This window comes from Tiliqua scincoides, chromosome 9 (assembly GCF_035046505.1).
Source record: "Tiliqua scincoides isolate rTilSci1 chromosome 9, rTilSci1.hap2, whole genome shotgun sequence".
Taxonomy (NCBI): Eukaryota; Metazoa; Chordata; class Lepidosauria; order Squamata; family Scincidae; genus Tiliqua; species Tiliqua scincoides.
Genome location: NC_089829.1, coordinates 1621703 through 1645099, shown reverse-complemented (window position 1 = coordinate 1645099; position 23397 = coordinate 1621703). Strand labels below are relative to the sequence as shown.

Genomic DNA, 23397 nt, shown 5'->3' with positions numbered 1-23397 from the left:
CCACTAGAAAAGACACTGCTGGGGTGAGGAGGGCCAGTTACTCTCCCCCTGCTAAATAAAAGAGGAGCACCCACTTGAAAAAGTGCCTCTTACCCAATTAGCAAGGGTTGCAACAACAGACTGTTAAAATTTTGGCCCTGTCATGCGAGAGGAGGGAGACTTCCAGTGACCACCGGCTAATCAAGGGAGCACTCACTCCCTTCTGGTTCTTCCAACTGGTTTAACCTGCAGCTTGGTGAGACAAGTCCTAGTGTCTCTGTCCACTGCCACCAGCCCAAGAGATCCGGTTCCCGGAGGGGTTCCCTGAGCAAAACCCCTCCCTAAGAATGCTGTGCAGGGTTGTTGAAATGCCTTCACTCTGCCAGTAGCACCTGCAGAGTGGAGAGGCTGACAATCCATTGGTTCCAGGTTTTAAGCCAAAAGGTTTTTTATTTACAGGTGAGGAAAAACAGGCTTGATTACATACAAATAAACATCCCCTGAATGGGGCTGGCTCTCAGCATGTGCAGGCTGAAACTAGACCAAGAGCCTGGATCCCAACTTGGCCTAGCATGAGCTGAGGCAACTAAGAGCTCCCAGCTCTGGATGGGGAGGACAAACTAACACAAGCAGAACCTGATGCTCCTGGCTTCTTCTGGTCCCTGGGGCTCTACTTCCCCAGCAGCTTCACTCTGCTCCCCAGAGAGGCTCTCCCTGTCCTGCCCAGTCTCAAGCATGTAGCAGGGGAGAGAGAGAGAGAGAGAGAGAGAGAGAGTCTTTCTCAGGCCTCAGTATTTCCTTCTGACCTCCAGACCTTCTCTCCAGACCTCCAGCTGACTGGCCCCCATTTTGAGTCTGAAGCCCCTCAAACATTGGAGGGAAAATCCTCCACAGAAACCACAACTGTTAATTCTTTCAGCCCAGGCCCAATTCTGCGCTTTTCTTTCCGAGTTCTGCATGTGGATGACCAGACAGACCGAGGTTTCTGCTGCACAGCAGAGAGGCGAATGGCACAGTGAGCCTGATGTGCTGCCAAGGGAGGCTCCTAGAGGCGTGAAGCAGCTGCCCTTGGCAGACAGAGCAGCAAACAGGCTTGTCACAATGTTGTGCTAATCAGCAGGAGATGACCTGCGATGAGGTCAAGCCCAAGTCTCTAACCCTGCTCAGAACCCACATAAGCTGCTTTCGGAGGGGAGCGGCACAAGCAAGGCAGGTGGGATGAGCCTGGTGGCATTTCACCTGCACTGCCCAGTAAATGACAACATGCTGACCTTCTGGATTGCGGCGCATGGGGATGGAGGATGCCAGGGAAAGCCTAACAGTGCCTGAAAGAACAGAAATGGATGCTGCACACTACGGGCATGACTTCTTCAGAAGCAGAACTCACGTTTCCACACTGGGGTCTGTTGAGTTCAGTGTGCACAACGTGCATTTTCCCATGAGACAGGCATCAACAACGTTCAATTTACACATATTTTTAAGGCCCAATGGAATTTTTGCAGCCAATCAATTTGACCTCTTGCCCTAAAGAGCACTTGAACAGATCCTGCTTCACTCTTGGGGGGTGGGAGGGTGGGATGGAGTTGGAAAAAACCAGCAGGGAAGGGCTATGCCACTTGTGGTGCTGAAAGTTAGAAGCCCAGTGACTGCTTGACCGCACCTGTCCTGCATGGATGTCATCGATTCCAGTCAGCAGTAGAAAGATATATGAGTAGCAAAAAGGAAAAATGCAATTCAACTATTTAAACATTCCTGCCCCCAAAGGGAACAGAGATGTGGAAAGGGAGAAGACACAGATACTTTCACATAGTCTTATGCAGATCTAAGGTTCAGGAGTGATCTGTTTCCTAATGAAAACCCTCCCTGCCTCACCTTTTGGACCCCAAAAATTTCCACCCTAGAAGGCCTAGATCCCGAAGGCCTAGAGCAGTGATTTTCAACCTTTTTCAGCTCACGGCACACTGACAAGGCACTAAAAATGGTCAAGGCACACCACCAGGTTTTTGACAATTGACAAGGCACACTATGCTGCCAGTGGGGGCTCACATCTCCCATTAGCCCTATTAATAAATGACCTTCCACCAATTCCTGTGGCACACCTGTGGACCACTCGCAGCACACCAGTGTGCATAATGGTTGAAAATGGCTGGCCTAGAGTAACAACCATCGCCACAATCAAGCATCAGTCAGAACGCCGCAATGTGAGACAGTTACACCTCAACACAAAACTATTTCGAAGCATAAGAGGGCAGGAGAAAAAGTGATGAAGTCATTCATGGGAGAGCAATGGAGTAGTAGTGAGAGACAGACCCAGGTAGTAGGGAGGATGGATGCTGGAGCAAGAGAATTTTGAAGGGTTGAAGGTGGAGGAACCAGAAGTACTAGAGGTCCCAGGCAGGGCTGCAGCAGAATATATGAGCAGAGGAGGCACAACCACTAGTTTGGGCTAAGAACCAGTGCCAGGAACTGTCTGTAAAGGCTTGGCTCAAGCCCCTGCCCAGATGTCCTGCAAGCCGTTTGACATGGGTCAAAGCAGAGGCAGCAAGAAGCCCAGCATGGAGCCAAAGCAGCAAAGATTAAGAGCAGGCTGCTGGAAAGGCTCCGTTCCAGTTCACCAGAGGTCTGGGTTAAGGGAGAGCCCTGAAAACATGCAGCAGTAAATTGGATTGTATGAGCCAACTTCGAGAGGCGAAATTCTATCCTCAGGATGAGGTTACTGGAAGGTATGGAGAAGATGATCAGGGATGGGGTTTTTCTCTTGCCAGGAGATGCCTTGGGGATGGTGCCAACGTGACAGTAAGCAAGGGCTTCTGAGAGTATGACAGGCTTGATATCTTCATTTGCGGCCCTGGAAAGAACCAAATCCTGTCCCTCGGGCAGAACCTCTCCTTTCCTTCAAGATCTGGTGGAACTGCAATGCCACACTGGGGGTGGGGGGGGGGGGAGAAGCTACAGGATAAAGAATGACCTTGCCTGCACAACACCAAGCGCTCTCTGTGCAAATTCTCCCCCTCACTAGCACCTCAAACAGACTTTCAGGATGACTCATGATATTCATTTCACCGCATTAATTCTTAATCATTCAGTAATCCCAAACAAATGCCCAATGAGGGTGTAGCCACTCTGGGTTTCTTGTTTGAGAAGTTTCAATCTATTGACACCAGCTTCTTTGGTAAGAGGAGATTGGGGCGAGGTGCCTATCCAAAGCCCGTTGTGTCGTCATCTTGTGAATTTGTGGCATGGGGACTATGTAACCCAGTGGAGCTGCTGGGGGAGGAAAGAGATCCCTGTGCAGTAAACATTGTTCCTAAATGTCCCTATTTATAAACAGAGAAAAGAGGCACAAGGTTGCAACCAAATAGCCAATGTGGAATTTTAAAACGAGAGGTTTATCAGACAACTATGTGAGATAAATCTCTATGTTCTACTAGAATTGAGCTCAAGCATGTACGTGGGCACATATATAACTGAAATGAACACATATTGTTCCTGTTCACACCTGCCTCCATTTCCCTGCCCTTGCTCTGTGATGCATTATAGACTATCCTATCCAACTTTCCAGTGCGGATGCAACTGTGCCAACTGGCTGTGTGCTGCATCTTGCAGTGGGGGAGCAGTCACAGAAGCATCTGTGACTTCGGCTGCATTGGTGCTGGAAGGTTGGATAGGATGGGGCTCTTGTATGTTTCTTGCGGCAGTGACCTGCCCTCTGTACCAACAGTGAGAATGGTGCTTCACAGACAAACAAAAAGGTTCTTCCTTTGCTCATGAGCTCAGGTCAGTGAATGGGCTTGTTGGATTTTAAACATGTTAGCCTGCCAGGTTGGTGACTCAAGGAACAGAAGGAAGGGACCCCTCAATCTGTCTGGTTGTTCTCACTGGTAGCTCTGCTGGCAAAAGTTTATCAGGGGGTGGTGATGGGGAAAGGGTGGCATCCTTTCTCTGGATGCTCTCCCAGCACTACATGAGCTGCCTTGAAACTAGGCGAGGCAGGATATGCATTTGTTAAAAAAATGCATCGAATAAGGAACTAGCGGCAGCTGCAGCATCTCTCCTTTCCCTGTTCACCCAAGTCGAGCAGTCCAACAGCAAGCCTGGGTAATGGTTACAGGGTGGGAAAGGTCAGTACACAGCAAGGGACAGGCCAGTTCAAACAAGGAATTCTCTTGGCCCCACACTGCTTGCGGCAGCACTCTGGACCCTCATAGGCTATACAGCCGTCTTGTTTACAGTGTGTCTGGGAGGCACGCTTGGCAAAAAAAGAGACATACTTTCACATGTGCAGAAGGCACTGGTGCTGGTTGACACTGTAGGAAGAGGAAAGCTGCCATAAAAGTGATTTAAGGCGGAATGAGGATGTGTTGGGTTAAGGCTTCAGTTTCTGCTTACTCCTCCTAACAGTCAAGAGGCCATTAACTCCAGGAGGCAGGAGAAGGAAACCCTCTTTCACTATTACTCCTTCCTCCTTCTTCCTGCCTTCTCATACATCCATGGAGATTAGGGGCTGGAAGTCTTTGCTTCCAGAAGGGTCTTAAATTGACCACAGCAGAGGCCAACAGGGGGTCTGTTGCCTTCAACAGCCCATGCTCATGCTGATAAAAGATCTTGAGATAACCAGGCATAACTCAAGCAAACTTGCTGTGAACCTCCCAATGAATAAGATAAATAAAATGCCGGAGTCACATTGAAAACCAATGGAGAGCAAGTGACACGACACAGGAGATGACTTCTTCCAGTGCTGGACAGGGGTTAGGCCACCTGTGTCCATTGCTCTTGAATTGTCTGTTATGACACTTTTGTCCTCCACAACTTCAGAGATCGGCATGAGCAAGGAAAGAACAACTCCAAGATACACTCTGCCTCTGAAGGCTCAAATTCCTAGGCTAGGGCTGCAATCCTACACACGCTTACCCAATGAACTCAATGGGAACTCAAAGGTCCCACTGAACTCAATGGGAGTTACTTCTGAGGACTGGACTATAAGTGACTCAATTCTACAACCAAAGGAAGGTTTGCAACCCTACTGGTTCCAGCCAAGTCTGAGGCATTAATGGAAAACAAGATGACTAGGGATTAAGTGGGGCCCCAAAGGCTTAAGAGAGGACACGCGCCTCGCTTGTGGGGTGAAAAATGTTTGGCTAAAATATTCCATCTGGAAAATGAGATTGGAAGAGATAGTGGGGGGATTAAAGAAAGCTTCGGAGCAGAAGATTGGAATATAATATGTTTAGCCACTCTGGAGTCTGAAATTGCTATTCTAAATGCTACAGATTTTTCCCCCCACAGAGGGCAGAGAGAAGTAGGTGCCCGTATTTTTTATATAGATTTCCAAAGAGAGATCAACATGGTATTCCTACCCTGCATGACAAATCCAGGACTGCCTGTACTCATCTGAGGCATGATAAATGATAGATTTCACCACATTTAAAAGCAATTAACCTTCTCCAAGTAGAAGCATACAGAAAAGGAGCCATTCGTGCTGTAATGCTGATGGCGCCTTGCTCTCGGCTCCGGTTACCAGCAGCGCCGTAGAAGTGACAAGGGGCCAGCGCCAGGCAGTAGCGGCAGATGCTGTGCAGAGCAGGAACTCCCCCAAATTTCAGAACCGCCAAAATTGCACCATTTCTGGCCATCCAGGCTGTGGGCAATGAGGAGGTACCACCAGAGGTTCCCTTCCACTAACCCTTTCCCTCTGCATCTTCGCTGTAGGCTGGCTGACCTCAGCTGACGTGTCCTGATGCACTCCCTTGTGGAAGAGTCTCTGCTGCACACCCTGGAGCCAGTTTTTGGTGCTGTTCCAGCCACTCCTCCGAATAAGCACGTCTGGGTGGCCCATGCAGTGAGCAGCCAGACTGGTGCAAGGAGTCCTGGTCACAGTACCCCAGCAGTGCTTCGCTTGGGACCAGCTGCTTCCAGGCCCAGACTGCTCCGTCACTGCTCGCTTCTCAGCAAGCCACTAACATGCAACTCTTGAAGAAGAAAGTTGCCATTGCCAATTATATGCAGCTTCATCTTGTTAATGTTTTAAAAAAGTTTGTTTATTAAATATTTACTCTAAACCAGCTTGAGGGTCTGACAGATATAAGTAAGTAGAATACAGAAATGACTTGATCGGGGGGCTCCATTTGAACTCTTTATACTCACATCTCCCAACCCGGGCACATCTCCCACAGGGCAGGGAGAGGGCGGAAATACTTCCAGGAACAGGAGCACATTCAGTATGGTGAGAAAAGAAGTGCCCTTGAAGGAGGTGATGCAGGATAAATGCTGTGCTACAACTTCACCAGGTAGGATCCCCTTTCCACCTTCTTTACACAAGACAATTTGGTCACAGACCAGTGCATGCCAGGCGCCAAAGAGGCAGGTCTTACCAAAATCTCTTTGATAGCAAAGTCTCGAAGTCCTCCATTCCTGGGGGAGTCTAGAACTACAGGGAAGCCTTTGTGGGGGGCATGGATGTAGCCAAACTCAATTTCATCCTGCCAAGAAGGAGGAAAAAGACAGTTATGGTTTCTAATGCAAGAGAGGGGTACCCATTCTTCCTGGCAACACGCAGGCTGTCCACACTAATCCAGCTGAGCTGAAGTAGCACAGGGCTGCAAACCGCGCTGCAATCAGGACTGCCACCAGTCTGAGGCTTGCCTCAGCCATTAATCCTCACTAGGTGGCCTCAGGCAAGCCACTCACTCCCATTCTTCCCCATCTGAAATATGGGAATAATATGCTTACCTTACAGGAATGTTGGAAATATTGCCTCAAGATAACACTTCAAAAAGTGGTACACAGATTCTAAGTCTTATTATCACTAAAACAGGACAGAAGCAGGAATTTAATCAGCCACCTGCAGGGCAGCCAGTAAGTTCCTTGGTTGTGTTGGCAACCTTCAGTCTCAAAAGACTATGGTATTGCGCTCTGAAAGGTGGTTCTGGAAGTTCCTTGGTAGAGTTAAGGTATATCCACCTGGCAGTCTTCACCTGGCTTCAAGTTATTCCCTCTTCCCAGAGAGCCCTGGGGACTCACAGAGTGGCCCTGGACACTAAGCCAAACCACCTCATGGGATGAAACAAAATAGGCACATGCGCACCTTCTGTAGAAGAAGGGATGTGTGGTTCTTAACGGGAGGTTGAACCCGAGATTGAACGCTCACAAAATATGCTCTGTTAGCCAGGACCTTGTGGACTAGAGAGCTGCAGGGGGCTGAGCTGGGACCTCCCACACGGAACCAGAGTTGGAAGGGGTCACCCAAGAGTATGGAATCCCAGCCCCTGCCAAGGCAGACAATCCACAAGCCCCAACCTCTGCAAAGCTCTCACTCCGTCCCTTAGCACCCACTGGCATCCCAGGCAGCCACTGACCTGCATCCACCGGTCCCCACGGTTCATGTATCCTGAACAAACCTTCACGTTGCAGTTGGCTTTGCTCACCAGATTCTTGATCTCCTTCAGGAAGAGGTAATTGTCCTTCACGCTGACAGGGGAGGAAGGACAACCATGGCATTAGCTACAGGGGCTTTGCAGCAGAAGGCCTCCCGACTGTCAGAAGCTAGGCACAGGGGGCTCTCAGACCACCCATGAGCATTTCCCAGATAGAGAGAGGAACCTCTGCTCTGTGAGCTCATGCCAAACCCCCCCCCCCAGAGGAACTGAATTAGTTTTCCATGCACAGGGGTTGGTGGCAAGTAAAAGTGCTGCCCGCTGGGCAAGACAAGACAGTATTTTTGGCTCTTCTTTCTCTCTTTCCCTCATGCCACCCCCAACTCCTGGAGCTTCCTCCCACAGCCCCACAGATTCCCTGCTTTCTCAAACATCTTTACCCTTTCTTTCTTGTTGCCTCTTATATAGCTTTTATATCATCTTTTCCATGAAGTTTTGGCTTATGCTTTTTGGGGCAGCAATCTGCCCCCATGGACTTTGTCAGGTGCTAAAAAATAAACCAGCACTTATTTCCGTGATCCATCAAAAGCTCCAGGTATTGCCCCGTGCCTGGACTGCCTTCCTTCTCCAAACAGTTTGCCAAAAAATGCAGGCACAAAACCTGAAACTCAGCCATCTTTCAGAATTCAAAATTCAACCTAAAAAAAATAAATCTTGAACATTTGATCTCAGAGCGCCCTCTGTTCCCCATGTGGGCTCTATACCTGCACACAAACACGCTGATCGGGGCCAAGGTATTTGGGGTCATGATCCATGGAGCAACCCGGAAGACTACAGTATCCGTGAAAATTGGTGTCTGTGGAATTTCCTGTTGGGAAACACATTTCAGGCAATTCATTTTACTTTTTTAAAAAGCATGAGCAGAGTATCTTAGGTGGTGTGAACATACTGGGGCCCCAAATCCAACAGATATTATGCATAGCTGCAAGGGCGGAGCCTTGATAAAAAAGGAAGAAAAATAGGTTGGGGAGAAGGAAGCAAGAATTACACCAGTCAACTATTTGGAGGGAAAATATGCGAAAGCCTGATCCTGACCAGTTAAGTGGTCATGTTCCAGCTTAGTTTAGTTTATTCACATGTTCAATTCTGGCTGCTAGACTGAACTAGACAGCCACATGTGCAGCACCCTCTGGTGTAGGCAACTCCCCATACATATAGGGGATGTATCTGGGGAAGCCTGCTTAATCCTCATTCTCTGTTGCTGTAACTAAGCTTTGGTGTATGTAAATAAAATAATCATTAAATGAAATAAAGATAAAATGAAATAATCATAGCTGCCTTTAGTGCTCTTCAAGGAGAAAGGCAGGATAAAAATTGTAAAAATAATAAATCATATTTCCTTCCCCACTTTCTCTTTTAAACCTTTTAAAATCAATCAATACGGTATTGATCAATGATTGGTGATAAACATTGCAGCCCTATGTGAAAAACACAAAGTAATTCCAGCTTAAAAAGTCTGCAATAAGACAATGACCAACAGCGCAGCTTTGTGAGGGGAGGTGCAAGGTCAGTGCAGGTAAGAAAACCAGCCATGGAACAGGTGGTATTGAGGAAACCAGTATTGAGGTATTGGTATTGAGGAAACCGGCCATGGAACAGGGTATTGAGAACAAAACGGCTAGTATTATAATGCCGTTGTACAAATCGATGGTAAGGCCACACCTGGAGTATTGTGTCCAGTTCTGGTCGCTGCATCTCAAAAAAGACATAGTGGAAATGGAAAAGGTGCAAAAGAGCAACTAAGATGATTACTGGGCTGGGGCACCTTCCTTATGAGGAAAGGCTAAGGCATTTGGGCCTCTTCAGCCTAGAAAAGAGACGCCTGAGGGGGGACATGATTGAGACATACAAAATTATGAAGGGGATGGACAGAGTGGATAGGGAGATGCTCTTTACACTCTCACATAATACCAGAACCAGGGGACATCCACTAAAATTGAGTGTTGGGCGGGTTAGGGCAGACAAAAGAAAATATTTCTTTACTCAGCGTGCGTTTGGTCTGTGGAACTCCTTGCCGCAGGATATGGTGACGGCATCTGGCCTGGATGCCTTTAAAAGGGGATTGGACAAGTTTCTGGAGGAAAAATCCATTATGGGGTACAAGCCATGATGTGTATGCGCAACCTCCTGATTTTAGAAATGGGTTATGTCAGAATGCCAGATGCAAGGCAAGGCACCAGGATGAGGTCTCTTGTTATCTGGTGTGCTCCCTAGGGCATTTGGTGGGCCGCTGTGAGATACAGGAAGCTGGACTAGATGGGCCTATGGCCTGATCCAGTGGGGCTGTTCTTATGTGGGCCAGGGGGGCCAAGGAAGCAGAGGGTGGGATGCATGTCCACTGGACACGTGCAGCCAAATCAGCAGAATTCCAGTAGATGTCGTATTTTTATACACCACCAGGCTCCCCCCACACAAATCCCCAAGTCACGTGCAGCACTTCAGGAGTGGGGAGGGAACCCAAGAAGATCACCCGACTCCATCCAAAATGGGCCTCCTTTGCCCAGAAGCCCCAAAAGAGAGTGAGGCCCACGTTCAGTTCAGAGGAGGCCACTGGCTGCTGAAGAGCAAACAAAGGGAGGAAACCTGGAAGGAAACGTCACCTGCCAAATGGCAGCTGACACCTCAGACTCCTGAAGCGAAGTGTCAGGCTGCAAGGCCAGCAGCTCCTTCTGCGGTTACCTCACGGCAGTTGCCAGGGAGGGGGAGGCCTGGCACTGGGCAGCAGAACCGACGAGCACAGTGTTCCTCAAACTGTGGGTTGGGACCCACTAGGGCAGGGGTGCTCAATACGTCGATCGCGATCTAATTTTTAATACATTAGACTTGCTGCTCCCATGGTATGGGACTGCGTGGGGGGAGACATGACAGATCTATCATTTTAACAGACTACTGTGTCTACGCTTTTAACAATGATAGTCAATACTGCAGCGAGTCATGGACTCTTCGCTCACAACAGGAGAGGAAACCGAGCGCTTTCCACATGTGCTGCCTCCGACGCATCCTCGGCATCACCTGGCAGGACAAAGTTCCAAACAACACAGTCCTGGAATGAGCTGGAATCCCTAGCATATATGCACCGCTGAAACAGACGCCTGCGTTGGCTCGGTCATGTTGTGAGAATGGATGGTGGCCGGATCCCAAAGGATCTCCTCTATGGAGAACTCGTGCAAGGAAAGCGCCCTACAGGTAGACCACAGCTGCCATACAAGGACATCTGCAAGAGGGATCTGAAGGCCTTAGGAGTGGACCTCAACAGGTGGGAAACCCTGGCCTCTGAGTGGCCCGCTTGGAGGCAGGCTGTGCAGCATGGCCTTTCCCAGTTTGAAGAGACACTTGGCCAACAGTCTGAGGCTAAGAGGCAAAGAAGGAAGGCCCATAGCCAGGGAGACAGACCAGGGACAGACTGCACTTGCTCCCGGTGTGGAAGGGATTGTCACTCCCGGATTGGCCTTTTCAGCCACACTAGATGCTGTGCCAGAACCACCTTTCAGAGCGCGATACCATAGTCTTTCGAGACTGAAGGTTGCCAATACAATAGGGCTTACTCCTGGGTAAGAGTTGACAGGATTGCAGCCTTTGGAATGTTTGAGGAGACTTTTTTAAAACAGATTAGCAATGGCTTGGGAGTGTTAGGGGAGTTCTTTATTTTAAATAAATTTTTAAACTTGTAAACTTTTAATTTACTTACTTTATTTGATTTGATTTTGCTGAACAGGACATGTTAAAAAATTTTCTACTTGTTGTCACTTCTGGCCATGACATCACTTCCAGGTTAATGACATCACTTCTAGTGGTGCTAAAAAGTTTGAGAACAACTGAGCTAGGAGAATAGAGGGAGAGCATACTGGGCACAGCTACGAAGACTGCACCGTGTCTTGTTGCAGTAATCAGGCTCTCTTGCAGGCCTTAATGAAGAATTGTTACAGGCCAAGCTTCTTGCCCTGTGTAGCCATTTGACCTCACTGTGTCCATTTAATTTTCTCTACACTCGCACACATGTGAACCTGCCAGCTGAGTAAAAATCATCTTTATGAGGAAGTGCTGCAACATTTAGGGGTGTTAAGACTAAGGGGGACATGAGTGGAGCTTGCAAAATGATGCATGGGGGAGTTTTTCTCCTTCTCGCACATCACTTACTGCCACAAGACGTGGAAAAGGCAACTAGCCTGGATGGCAAAATTTGCAGAGGACGACGTGTTTATCAAGGGCTACTAGTCATTATGGCTATGTGCTACCCCCTGAATACCCAGAGGCAGAAAAGGGACGTGTCTTTCTCTCCTCCTTGTGGGCTTCCCAGGGGCAACCAGTGGGCCACTGCAGGAAACAGAAGGCTGGACATTTGACCTGAGCCCGCAGAGGAATTCTTATGTTCTCGGGCTTCACACATCTGATGGCTGGAGACCACCAAAGTGTATGAACGGATACATTTGTCAGTATTTAAGAAGTCACACAAGACTGTTGGTTGTGTTGCTGCAACAGACTAACACAGCTCTCTCCCTGGAAGCCTTTTCCTTCCCGGTTCAACCTGGCCCTGAACTGCAAGTCTAACAACCCACAGACGCATGACTTGTACTATCCAAGGCGCTGCTCAGCAAGCACCACTCCCAGCATCCTCCATGTCACCCTCTTCTCCTGCAACCACCATACCTCGGCCAGTGCCTCCAGCAGGCTGACGTGGACTGTGACAAGCCCATTAAAGCTTTCATCAGGGAAGCGGAGGCCCTCCACAAAGAACTCCAGCTCTGCAGAGCCCCCTGTGTACTTCACAACATGGTAGAGCTTCCTTCGGCCCAGGACATGGATGTAGCGTTGGCCGAAGAACGGATCTGCGAGGAGAAAGAGAGGAGGCAAGTCTCCATTTCAGTAGCCTTCCTGCTCTTTGGGGCAAAAGGCAAATGAGGGACTCAAGGATACCACTTGCAAGCTCTGCCAGCTAATGCACAGACCCAGCCACGCATCCTTAATGCCTCAGCTCCACAAGTTCCTGAGTGCAGCCCAGCAAATATCCTCCAAAGGGCGCCTTTCGCTTCTCTGGGAGGAAATCAATGCACTGCCTTTTCATACTGATAGGGCGACAGGGCAAGTGGAACAATATGGACATGAGTAGGCAGCTCTTCCCTTGGCAATGAGAATGGCAGCCAGGCTCCATCTACTAGAGAGCAGGTAAGCATGAAAAGCCGGGCTACCTTCCCCTCCTAGAAGCAAATGGCTCCCACCCGCTCCTCCGAGAGACACCTGCATATCCTGTAATCAGGACATGTATTGAGGTGAAGGGAAAACTGGCCGCCTGCCCCACAGCAGCCAATCAATGTGTTAATTGAGAGGCTGGCTCCAAAACCAGGATGCTCAGCAGTCAGAGCCTGGGCACCGCCACCCGATCCAGGGGAACAGCATCTAGTGCCCTGGCTGAGGAAAAATCTAGACTTTCCTCCAGCCTCTGAGGCCCTTAACAGAAGTGGAGCCACTGGTCCTTGGACAAAATACTGATGCCCTCGTGAAAAACTAAAATGATATTTTGAAATGCAGCTTCGAGGGCAGGGCCTGACCCAAACGAGAAAGCAACACCTTGCATCAAAGCGAACCAAGAGAAGAGGATTCTGGGACTTCTATACATTACAGGGATTAATATAAATACCATCTATTTTCTCAAGTGGGGGAAAGCAAACACACTAGGCAGAGTCCCTAGGAAATCAACCTGGGAGTTTACAATGACTGCAACTTTAAAAAAGGGAAACTGAGACTCGGGAAATGTTGCAAGGGCCAGCAGTGCCATTTGTTCCCCTTCTGAGTGCTGGATTTCTTATCACAAGGACGCCAAGAGATTTTATAAGATACAGAGCAAAGATGACACTCCCTCCACACTCTGCCGCTGAGGGCCCAGCCCTTCCCATGCTGCAGGAGTGATGGCATGTCCCCCTCCCAAAGAGGACGCTCTCTGGCCTTTTCAAAGGCCAGGACGCTTTCGTTTTGCTGAAGGTTCCCTTGCAGCAACAATGCCAACCCACCCTTGCTTCTGACGACCCCAAAAGCCTTCATGTTATCACAGTGCAGTTTTACAAGCAGCTGGAATGGCACAACAAGCACTGAGGAAGACAGAGAGGGGGATTAAGGAAGCCAAACAGAGAGATGGTGTAATGGCTGCAGTCCCCTCAGGACGTGCCCTCTGGGTGTCATGTTGCTTTTGTAAAACAAGGCAGGAGTTCGCAGCGGGCACAGCCAGAGGATAGAGCCCCTCAGTGCTCCAGTAAGAACCAAGCGCTCATGGCTGGACCAAGGGCTCATTTCAGCTGTTCATTAAGAGTGAGTGTGTGAGCGAGTAGGACAGGGCTGAGCTGTCCCTGCCTTACATGCAGGGTCCCAGGTTCAAACCCTGCCTAGCAGCATCTTCAGGTAGGGCTGGGAAAGACCTTTCTTTGTCTGGGACCCTGGAAAGAGCTGCTGCCAGTCAGTGCTGACACAGACAGAAGGGTCAGACTCCATAGGAAGCAGCTGCAAACATTTGGCCAGGGATGCTTCCAGATATGTTCCACATGCAGAGTTTTCACTCTGCCCCTAGGCCAGGGTGTCTCCCCTTATGGCGCATGTTGAGAGACAAGTGTTATGTGTCCAAAAATTCAGAGACACAGCCATAAATGCTGACCATCACCCAGAGCAATTGCCTGCATTAATCCGTAAGTATCTGAAGAGCAAGGAAATAAGAAGGAGAGTTTGCAAAGGTTCCTTGAGCAGCCACCTAGACGTGACCCTTCATCCATTCAGGGAAATGGCGGTGGGAATCCAGAAGTGGGGGCCGGTTGTGCCAATGTCAAGAGAGGGAGCCTGAGTCAAGAAGATGTCCCACTTTGTGGATTTTACTGTGTCCCTTTTGACTTTGCTGTACACCTCCTGCTTCCTCCTTTCCTGGGGTCTCTAAGAGCCCTGGAAAGCTGGCTCAATTTACCCCCTGCCTTCACCCACTGCTCAGAAAATCAAAGCATCAGGCCCTCTCCTCCAGTGGCCCACCAGGCTTGGCTGGCTCCCCAAGAGCCAACAGAGAATCACTCCTGATTGAGAGAGCTCACAGCCAAGTGACTAGCCCGGGTCCCTGGCCAGCTCTGACTGCAATGGCCCTTTCTGGACACCCATTAGTAGCCTGGAATGTGGAAGCCTGCGGGGCCTGTTCTGACCACTCATCAGACCCAAAGCTGTTTATTTTTAAACTGGCCATCAAGACAAATAAGCTGCAGGTGCTGGAATAAAGGCAACACATGCTTGGGGTGGGCAGTTAAAAAGGACAGGAACAGACCAGAAGGGGACACTGGTTGTTCCCCTGACAGGGGAAAGCAGAACTTGCATGAGCAGAGCCCCTCACCCTGTGGGGTCCTAGCACAGGGAAATGCCTTCCCCAGGCAGAAAGAACACGGGATGTGTTGAAGAGGGCCGTTCCGACTTCGCCTGCAGAAGGGCTCAGATTCAGTTCCTGACAGCACCGCCAGGTAGGGCAGGGAAATAACTTGTCTGGAACCTGAGACAGCTGCTGCCATCTGTGCTGATGACACTGGGCTAGAGGGGCCAACTTAGGAATAATAATAATAATAATAATAATAATAATAATAATAATACAGGTATTTATATACCTTTCTAGGTCCTATACCTATACCTTTCTAGGTCCTCAGATTTCTCCTCAGACTTTATTCAAGGCAGTTTACATAGGCAGGCTAATTTAAATCCCCGTAGGGATTTTTACAATTGAAAGAAGGCTCTATCTTTCAAGAGCTACAACAATTCAGATGTTTCTGATCTGGCCTCCATCCTCCCACACTCAGAGCAGATGGAATAACTCGGCTCAGCTTGTCAGCTGCTTCAAGGTCGCACGGTGCCGGTGGCCTCGAACTGGCGACCTTCGGATGTTATCTTCAGGCAAACGAAGGCTCAGCCCTCTAGACCAGACCTCCTGCCCAAACAGACAACCTCCTGCTCAGTCCTTGGATGGGGGCAGAATTGTGCCCCATGACTCTGACCTGTTCTCTCTGAGCTCAGCTCATCTGACAACAAAGTGGGGGCACATCTGCCATGAGAGTAGGGTGGGGGTTCTGATGGGCAGGGGAGAAGGCTACAGTAAGAAGCCACAGGCAGGCAGAATTCCCCTGTCAGGGTGTCGCCTCTTGACCCAGCAAGTGTTTCCTTTAGCCAGTCTGTATCCCCAACACTCCCAAGAAGGCGTTCAGAGTGGCACAGAGGGTCCCTCCCCTTTTAGCCTCAAAACAACCCTGCAAGTTAGGTTAGACAGAATGGGAGAGTGACTAGCCTGAGGACAGGACACGTAGTAAGCATCGTGGCCTGAGCTGCCTGGTCCAGCACTCTATAATGCTATCGACCAGTGATGCAATCTGGATCTTGCTACAGAACAGGCTGGCAGCAGTGCAGGAGCAGAAAATGTGGAAGAGCTGGAACTCATCTTGACCTCCCCATCACAGCCACATGTTCAGTGGGATTTACTCACAGGTAGATGTACATAGGATTGTAGCCTAAGGGCACAAGCCTAACCAGGTCTACTCAGAAGTAAGTCCTATTTTGTTCAATGGGGCTGACTCTCAGGAAAGTGTGGTTAGGATTGCAGTCTTAGGGCGCAATCCTAACCCCTTTCGTCAGTGCTTTCCTGCACTGGCATAGAGGTGCCAATGGGACGTGTGCTGCATCCTGCAGTTGGGTGTCGCTCAGGGAGGCCTCCTCAAAGTCAGGGAAGGTTTGTTCCCTCACCTCGGAGCTGCATTGCCCTTAAGGGGTTAGGATTGTGCCCCGAGTATAACAAGAGATGATCAGTTAGCCCTTGTGAAAGATGACTAGACGCATTTCTCAGTTTGCCTCTTGCTGAGCCTGAGGCTTCTTCTCAGTTCAGGTTCTTTGAAAAAGGGTTTCGAAGAGAGCACCTGAGTATCCCTGCTGATGACTTTACCGCTGCTGCTGTTGCAGCTTCATTTCCCCCTCCCCTCCATTAGCTGTACTTGTGGTTCACAGCAAATGTCAGAGCAAGAGAGAGAGGAGGAAAAAAGGGGCAGCCTGACAAGTTTGGGGCAGACCCAGGGTTAGGAACATAGTTCGTGACACACGAGAGGAGAGGAGAGAGAGAGAGAGAGAGAGACTTACTCTGCAAGTAAAAGACTCCTACTTTGTCGGAATCAGATATAGGAATGTAGAGAACCATTTCATATCCAGAGGGGAGCCTCTCGGGGCCCCTTGTTCTCAAGATCATGCGGGACATGTCCTCCAAGTCTGCAGGGGTGAATGCCCAGGAAAGAGGATAGAGAGAGGAGGAAAAAATGCATCAGGGCTTTGGATTCAGAGATGCAGCTGCAGAAAACACTTTGAAAGGGAGCAGGAAGCTGGACTTTTGAAGTCCTTATAGAACTGAGCCAATCCCTCCACCCTGCTGCTGATACAAGAAGGATCAATGAAGGTGGCACAGTGGGTGTCACTCCAACCCCCCCCTTCTATCAATCTTTGTTGCAGCCAGATGAAACCCCACCAGGGCCCAGTGAAGACCATGAGAAGACCCCCCCACACACACACAATCAGACCCAAGGGCTACCTACTCCAACATCCTAATTCCCACAGTGGCCAACCTGAGGTCCTACTGGAAAGCCCACAAGCAGGAACTGAAGACATACTCTTGTGATAGCAGCCAGTGACAGGCCTCTGGACCTCTATGGCCTAATCCCCCATTCAAGCCATCACCACATCTTGTGGCAAGGAATTCCACAGATTAATTATGCACTGTGGGATGATGGTGGCCTGCCTTTAGCCCACCCTGAAGCTCCTGCTTTCTGTTGAGAGGGACCAGTTGAACTGATTGAGCACTCGGTGTAATGCTAGAGGCAAGGCAGTAAGATGTTCCCCTGCGGCAGACCCCTGTGCCACTGAAACTGTTCTTGGTGGTCTCCACACGCATTTCAACCTGGGACCCTGACTGTTCTGTCTGGAAAGGGGGTTTCTGTTCAGTGGGCTCTCTGAATTCATAGATGGTAGGGAGACAGATGTTGCATACCTTCCTTGCAGAAGACTCTCTCATCCTGACAGTCCTCCACCCCGATGAACGGGTTCTCCTTGTCACAGTTCACCAGCAGGATGGCACCCTGTCCATCTGGACCCCATGTCCATGTTGCCTGGAATTGCAACACCACAGAGTTCAGCACGCAGGGCAAAGGGGAGGGGGGTTGCTTGTTCTTGGAAATCCTGACCCTCTGGGAAGCAGGGCTAATGCCCGGGTAAAGCAGGATCATTTGCACTTGAGGAGACATAATATTGCTTGAGTTGGTTTGCAGGCGACGTGCATGTGAAGCGAGATATTTTCTCACACTCTCGATGCCATGCAGAGTCCTACTGTTCAATGCTGGAAGAGGCGGCATAACACGAGCGCCTTGGAAACTAACCTCGTCTGAATGGGTTCTTAGCACTGAATCAGACGTTCTATCCAGCTACATTTCCCCCCCCCCCCCCAATACTTGCATCTGCCTCAATCCCTCCATCCAGAATGGTTCACTCAGGGACTCCTCCAATGCTGATCAGGACAACTGCCAAAGTTAGGAGCCAGAGTGAAGGTGCAGCAGCATTTCAAAAAGTCTCCGTTGAAGCAAAACCTTTTAAGCAATACACCAGCCGGGCTTTCTGACATATTATCAAAGCCATAACAGACCAATTGAAACATCTGAAATCCATTCACCTAACAACAGACTGATGAATTGAATGCTGCTGCCCCACGGACGGGGAGTTGAGGAGCTGGGCTTTCCAGAGTCGGGTCCAAATCACCAAGGCTCAGAGTGAGCCCCCAGCACTGCCACAAACACCAAGTGCCATCAGCTGGATGGCCGAACCCAAACATGAAGAGGTGTGGGGAGCTGCTGGGTGCGTCTTGGAGGAGGCAGCAGCTCCCACAAGGACAGTCTCTAGGGCCCAGGAGCTGCATTTCCCAGCCTCCGTCAGAGGGAGCCAAGGGATCATCGGCTCAGCAGGGGAGCCTGGAGGAACGCTGGGGAGGGGACGCTTCGGCGCCAAATCATGTATGGGGGCTGAAGAGCGGCCGGCATCCCTTTCGTACAGAATGTTCCAGCCTTTTCCAAGTAGGGGATTTTTTCCGGCAGTTTCAGTACCTTGCAGGCTCAAAGTGCTCACCCAGCTCACTTTGTCTCTTCTCCCCCACCCGCCTGCCCTCTTGAAGGGCTGATAGGAAAGTCTTCCTAGCCTTAATGCTGTGTGTGTGCACGTGTGTGGCAGGCAACACATTTCACAAATAAAACATTCTAACACTCTGAATCTGTGGATGAAAAACCACTTAGGGGTGGGGGGGGGGAAGAGATGGCCTGTTTGTCACCTGACCACCACCAACTTTGGGAGATGGCAGGCCACCTGTAGGTGCCCAAGTTTCCAGCAGGATCCTGTCCACTGGCTGTTGGTTCTACCTGCACATGTCCCTATCTTAACTGCAGGGTGACCGAGATAAGCAACTTCACACATCCCACAAACGTTATCCATTTAACTGGCAAGTCACAGAGACTCCAGTGAACAGAAGGCATTTTCAAATCACTCCCAAAGGGTGGGAAGTGCCTAAGTATTCTCAGCTCCCACGTGGGGAGCCGTTCTAAAGGAGCACCCTTGGAGGAGTGAGCAAGGACTCCACACTGGGGTGCTCCCCATGCCCTCCTTCAACCGTGCCAAACTTCCCTGCAGCTTAGCAAACTTTGCAGGCAGGAGTTACCTTTCGCGGGTTGTTCTTCTCCACGACCCCATCACGGTCTGCGTCGACGTCCAATGAAATCACTAGGAGGACAAGCAGGGCCAGTCAGTCCTGTGATGCCACCCGTCTTCTGGCAAACCGTTCCCCACTTTCTCTATGGAGTCTTTGGCACAACCCCTTCGCCCCCATTCTCCGAGGGTAACACAGCCTCAGTACATAGAACCAAAATCCTAAATACCTATTCTTCCTCCATCTCTCTCTCCTTCCTTTGTTATCTTCCAGTTGTGAAATTTTAGACTATAATCCCCTCACCCAAGGTAGGGACTCTGTCCTCTTTGACAGGGCAACACATATGTCAATAAATCCCCATTAATGGAAGGGCAACACATCACTGAAAAAGGAATGGTGGTATGATTTGGTACAGCACTCTCCCCCTTCACTCACATTCCCTGTGTACTCTGACTTGTTCTCTTTAATTTTTTACCTATTTTTACCTATTAAAACCTGCTCTCCCCCTCCAAACAGGAGACTGTTCAAAGTTGCTAGCACGCAACACAGTTGAAATATAATTATTCAACAGTAGCAATATCATCTCCTGAAAAAGGACTTTAAAAGGATACCAGAATTAAAAGCAATGGAATATTGCCAAAGAGGAAGCTAACCCTGCCCAACAGTGGCAGGGAGTTCCACAGACCAGGTGCCACTAAGTGGAAATGCACAGATGCACACAGCCTGCCTCAGGCCTTTTCCAAGCTGAGTTTCTTTAAAGTTAAGAACAAGACTATAAGCTATATCTCTTCCCCACCCCCAGTCCAGTGACCGCTTTGTCCAGATTACAGAGTTTGTGTGCCAGTTCAAGGGTCAACCACAGCAGAGCAGGGAAACTGGGCCAGCACCCGGTTTTTAAGGGAAGTTTTCGCCAGCTTGAGTCCCAATCCCACTCCTTCCACACCCACCAGAGGAGGGAAGCGATTGAGTTTCTCAACTGCATTTGGGTCTATCACGTGAGACAATCCCAGCATTGCTGGAAAGCTGTTTTGCTGCTGCCTGGGCGACGGCAGGAACAACGCAGCCAGCTATGGTTTCATGGGAGGCGCAGCTGGAGCGGAGAGAAGCGGCACTAGCCTCCCACTTTACAGATGGAAAAGGAAGCTATGCACATATTACACCAGCAACACCAGGTGGTTCTTCTAGAAGCTGCCAGGAATTCAGAGACCACCACTTAGAGGGGTTCTGAAAGTGCTAGTCTTCTCAGGGGGAAAAGCAGTTACAGCTTCCCCTGCAGACTTGTACAGAATCCTAGTCACAGCAACCTGCCAAACCCTGAACAGGGGAACAAGATCATGGAATTCATTGGCACAAGCTCGGATGGTTGTAAAGATGATTAGACAAATTCATGAAGGATGAGGAGTCCATCAGCATCTTTAAGCTGACACAGCTAAGCAGAACCTCCCTTTTCAGAGGCAATCCACCTCCCCACACACGTCACTAACTGGGGGTGAGTGGGGGACAGCCCATAGCTGAGGGCTGCAGTCACCCTGGTCTGCTTGTGAAAAAGGCGGCTGAACGGGCTTTTGGAGTTCTCTAATCCCAGCTCTCGTCAGCTTGAGAAATTGTTATGGATGCTACTCCACCACCCACCACCCTCGCCTTAGCTGTGGCGATTCCAGACTGTGCCAGTTCTGGATTCGTAGGAAGCAGAGCACATTTGCTCAATCATCTGTCAGTGCCCAGAGGTCCCCAGTGTGTGCCAGGATCTGCTAGAGCATGAGTTACAAAACTGTGGGTTGCTTCCGAAAACTGACAGCGCCTACCAGAGGCAACTGTGGGCCATTCCGAGGCCTGCAGGAGCCAACAGAGTGGCTCTGCACCTGGCATGACCGAGGGGAACACTCCAGAGGCTCCCTTGGGCTCCCTCTGGCACCAGCAGGAGTGTCGTGACCCACCACAGAGGACAAGCTGGATTGCAGTGCCAAAAAGTTTGGGAACCACCGTGCTAGGGAGACTGAAAATAAGAACAGCTGCGAAGGAACAGCTACGGCCATTTGCCTGCCTGCCCAGGGCATCTATCTCTCCTTGTGACTTTACAGCTTCATTTCATCTGAAGAAGGAGGATTGAAGACATCCAGTTGGGAGCCCCTGCCAAAGAGGCAGCTTTTGTCTCCTCTCTTGTCCAAGAAGATTCAGAAGCTCCAACTACGTCCTAAAGCTGAAAAGCTCTGAGGTCTTGTCTGATTCTTTGCCAAAGGAGTCCATAATAATTTGCAAGATAAACAGGATTCCAGGGTCTCTTGTATTAGGAAAGAGCTGGGGAGGGGAGGAGAAGCACTCCACACTTACCGATGCCAGTTAGGAAAAGGCCCGCTTGGTCGATAGGGGGTCCTCCATTCTCACCATAATAGCCAACAGTGACCTGGTGTGGGTGGATTAGTGTTAATGTTTTGCAGGATGCAGGAAAGCAGAAATGAAAGACCACACCCCCCAAGATGGCGTGCCCTTGGCATCAGAGTTGCTCTATGCTAACCTTGCCAGCTTTCAGGGAAGGGGGGCATGTCAATCTGTGGCAGTAAAACACAATAGTCAGCAAAAGCTTTGGCAGGAATGCTTAGTCTTCAAGGGTGCTACAAATTTGTTGTCCTGGCCAGCTTTGGATATTTCCAGCCAGAGCCAGCAAACAACATGAGTGGGAAGACACTGGAGGTTGTGTCACTGGAAGATACTGGAACTGATGTTGGGGGGGAAGCCTTTCAGGGTTCCAAGGACTGGAGATTGGCTTTTTCCTGCTACCACGCAACGGTTCTTCCTACCATTAGGGCCCAGGCCAGCCAAAGCGGTCACCTCAGGCAGTAGGCTGGCCTCTCTCCAGGGTCTCAAGCAGAGAAAGGTCTTCCCCAACCCTTCCTGGAGATGGTGACCTGGGACTTTCTGCATGGACTGGGCTATGGTCCGGCCTCCAAAAGGAGGCTCCTCCCTCTTCTTGCCTTCCACAACCCATCTTGAAGAACCTGCATGTCTGTAAGTCACATAACAAAAGCATGACAAGCCCTTTGGCACTTTCTCCTTAGAAAGCAGTTGGCCTCCCTTCTGCTTACAGAAACACAGAGCAGAAGAAACACAAGATCTTACTTTATTGTCATTGGCTTCAGAGCTGGGTTGGGTCATTCGGATCCTCAGAATTGTCTTGGGGTCCAGCGGCCATCGCTTCCCACCGTTGGATGGTGCTGCCTCCGATAGGTCATGGCTGACCACATCCACCTCAACCCCATCCGAGTGCTTCACACCAAATGTTAAGGCCTCAGCAGGGGCTGCTCTGTAAAGGGCAAAGGGGGTGGAAGGAGGTTTGTGAACCAGCTGGAGAAAAGACAGGCAACCTGAAGCTGGCAACTAAGAGACCGAGCTACAAACCAGGACATTGCTGGGCTGCATCTCACCTCTGCCACAAACCCGTTCAGTGAACTTTGGCAAGCCTCAGCCTCACCCTTTAGCAATATGGGGAGAATATTTCTTACCCAACAGTATTTAGAAAGCATCAACATCAAGCAAGATTAACCCATTTCTGCTCAGTCCACAGGTTTATACATTTGGTCCCTGTTGCGTGTATGCAACGGCAGAAATGGATTAAGGAATAAGAGGCCTGCCAATACAACTCTTTGCTGTCACTTACCAATGGCTGGACTCAACAATAGGGCGCTAGGGGCTGTACGAAGATGGAAGTGACCCAGTCTCTGTCACGAAGGACTTACAAGCTACCCCATTGCGTGTGTGCTCACACATAAACATTTCCACATCCCAATGGGGAGAAAAGGAGGTCTACCTGGGAGCTTCTGCAACATTCACAGGTGATCGGCAGCATTTACTCAGCTTTGGAGATTAAAAGACAGCATGTCTAGGCAGTTGTGATCAAGAACACCATCGCTAGGTAAAGCTGTTTCCAGAAGCACCTACAGGCCCTACTGCACCTCTTCTTCTCTGTGCACGCTCAGACCCCACAGACAGCTCCCAAGACCAGAATTGAGACCACCACACAGAGGAGGGGGAGGAGGGAATTGAGCACTTGGTGGTCCCCCAGCTGCAGTCCCAGCCCTTCGCGATCCCAATTATGGGCTTAACAGAACGGGCAGTTCAGCCCTTCGGACAGAGGGGAAGCGACTGCCTCCTTCCAAGCTGCTGCAGGGCTTTTTAAGAAACAGAGCAGACCTTCACCTTCCAGCCAGATGGAAAGGGCTGACTCAGGCAGCAGAGAGCCCTCACCTCCAGCCACCAGCCAGCTCCACT

At 49.9% G+C, this 23397-nt stretch overlaps 1 protein-coding gene across 2 annotated transcripts in view; it reads right to left on the bottom strand.

Moving 5' to 3' along the window:
- Window positions 1-23397, bottom strand: part of PADI2 (peptidyl arginine deiminase 2) — a 45330-nt gene that overhangs the window by 7091 nt on the left and 14842 nt on the right. For both annotated transcript variants that reach the window (XM_066637107.1, XM_066637106.1), the window contains 9 exons: window positions 22249-22432; window positions 21463-21535; window positions 19144-19205; window positions 17437-17554; window positions 16539-16664; window positions 12060-12238; window positions 8117-8220; window positions 7335-7446; window positions 6351-6458 (listed from right to left, as the gene is read on the bottom strand). In XM_066637107.1, the coding sequence (XP_066493204.1) occupies window positions 6351-6458; window positions 7335-7446; window positions 8117-8220; window positions 12060-12238; window positions 16539-16664; window positions 17437-17554; window positions 19144-19205; window positions 21463-21535; window positions 22249-22432 (1066 nt within the window). The remainder of the gene's footprint in view (window positions 1-6350; window positions 6459-7334; window positions 7447-8116; window positions 8221-12059; window positions 12239-16538; window positions 16665-17436; window positions 17555-19143; window positions 19206-21462; window positions 21536-22248; window positions 22433-23397) is intronic.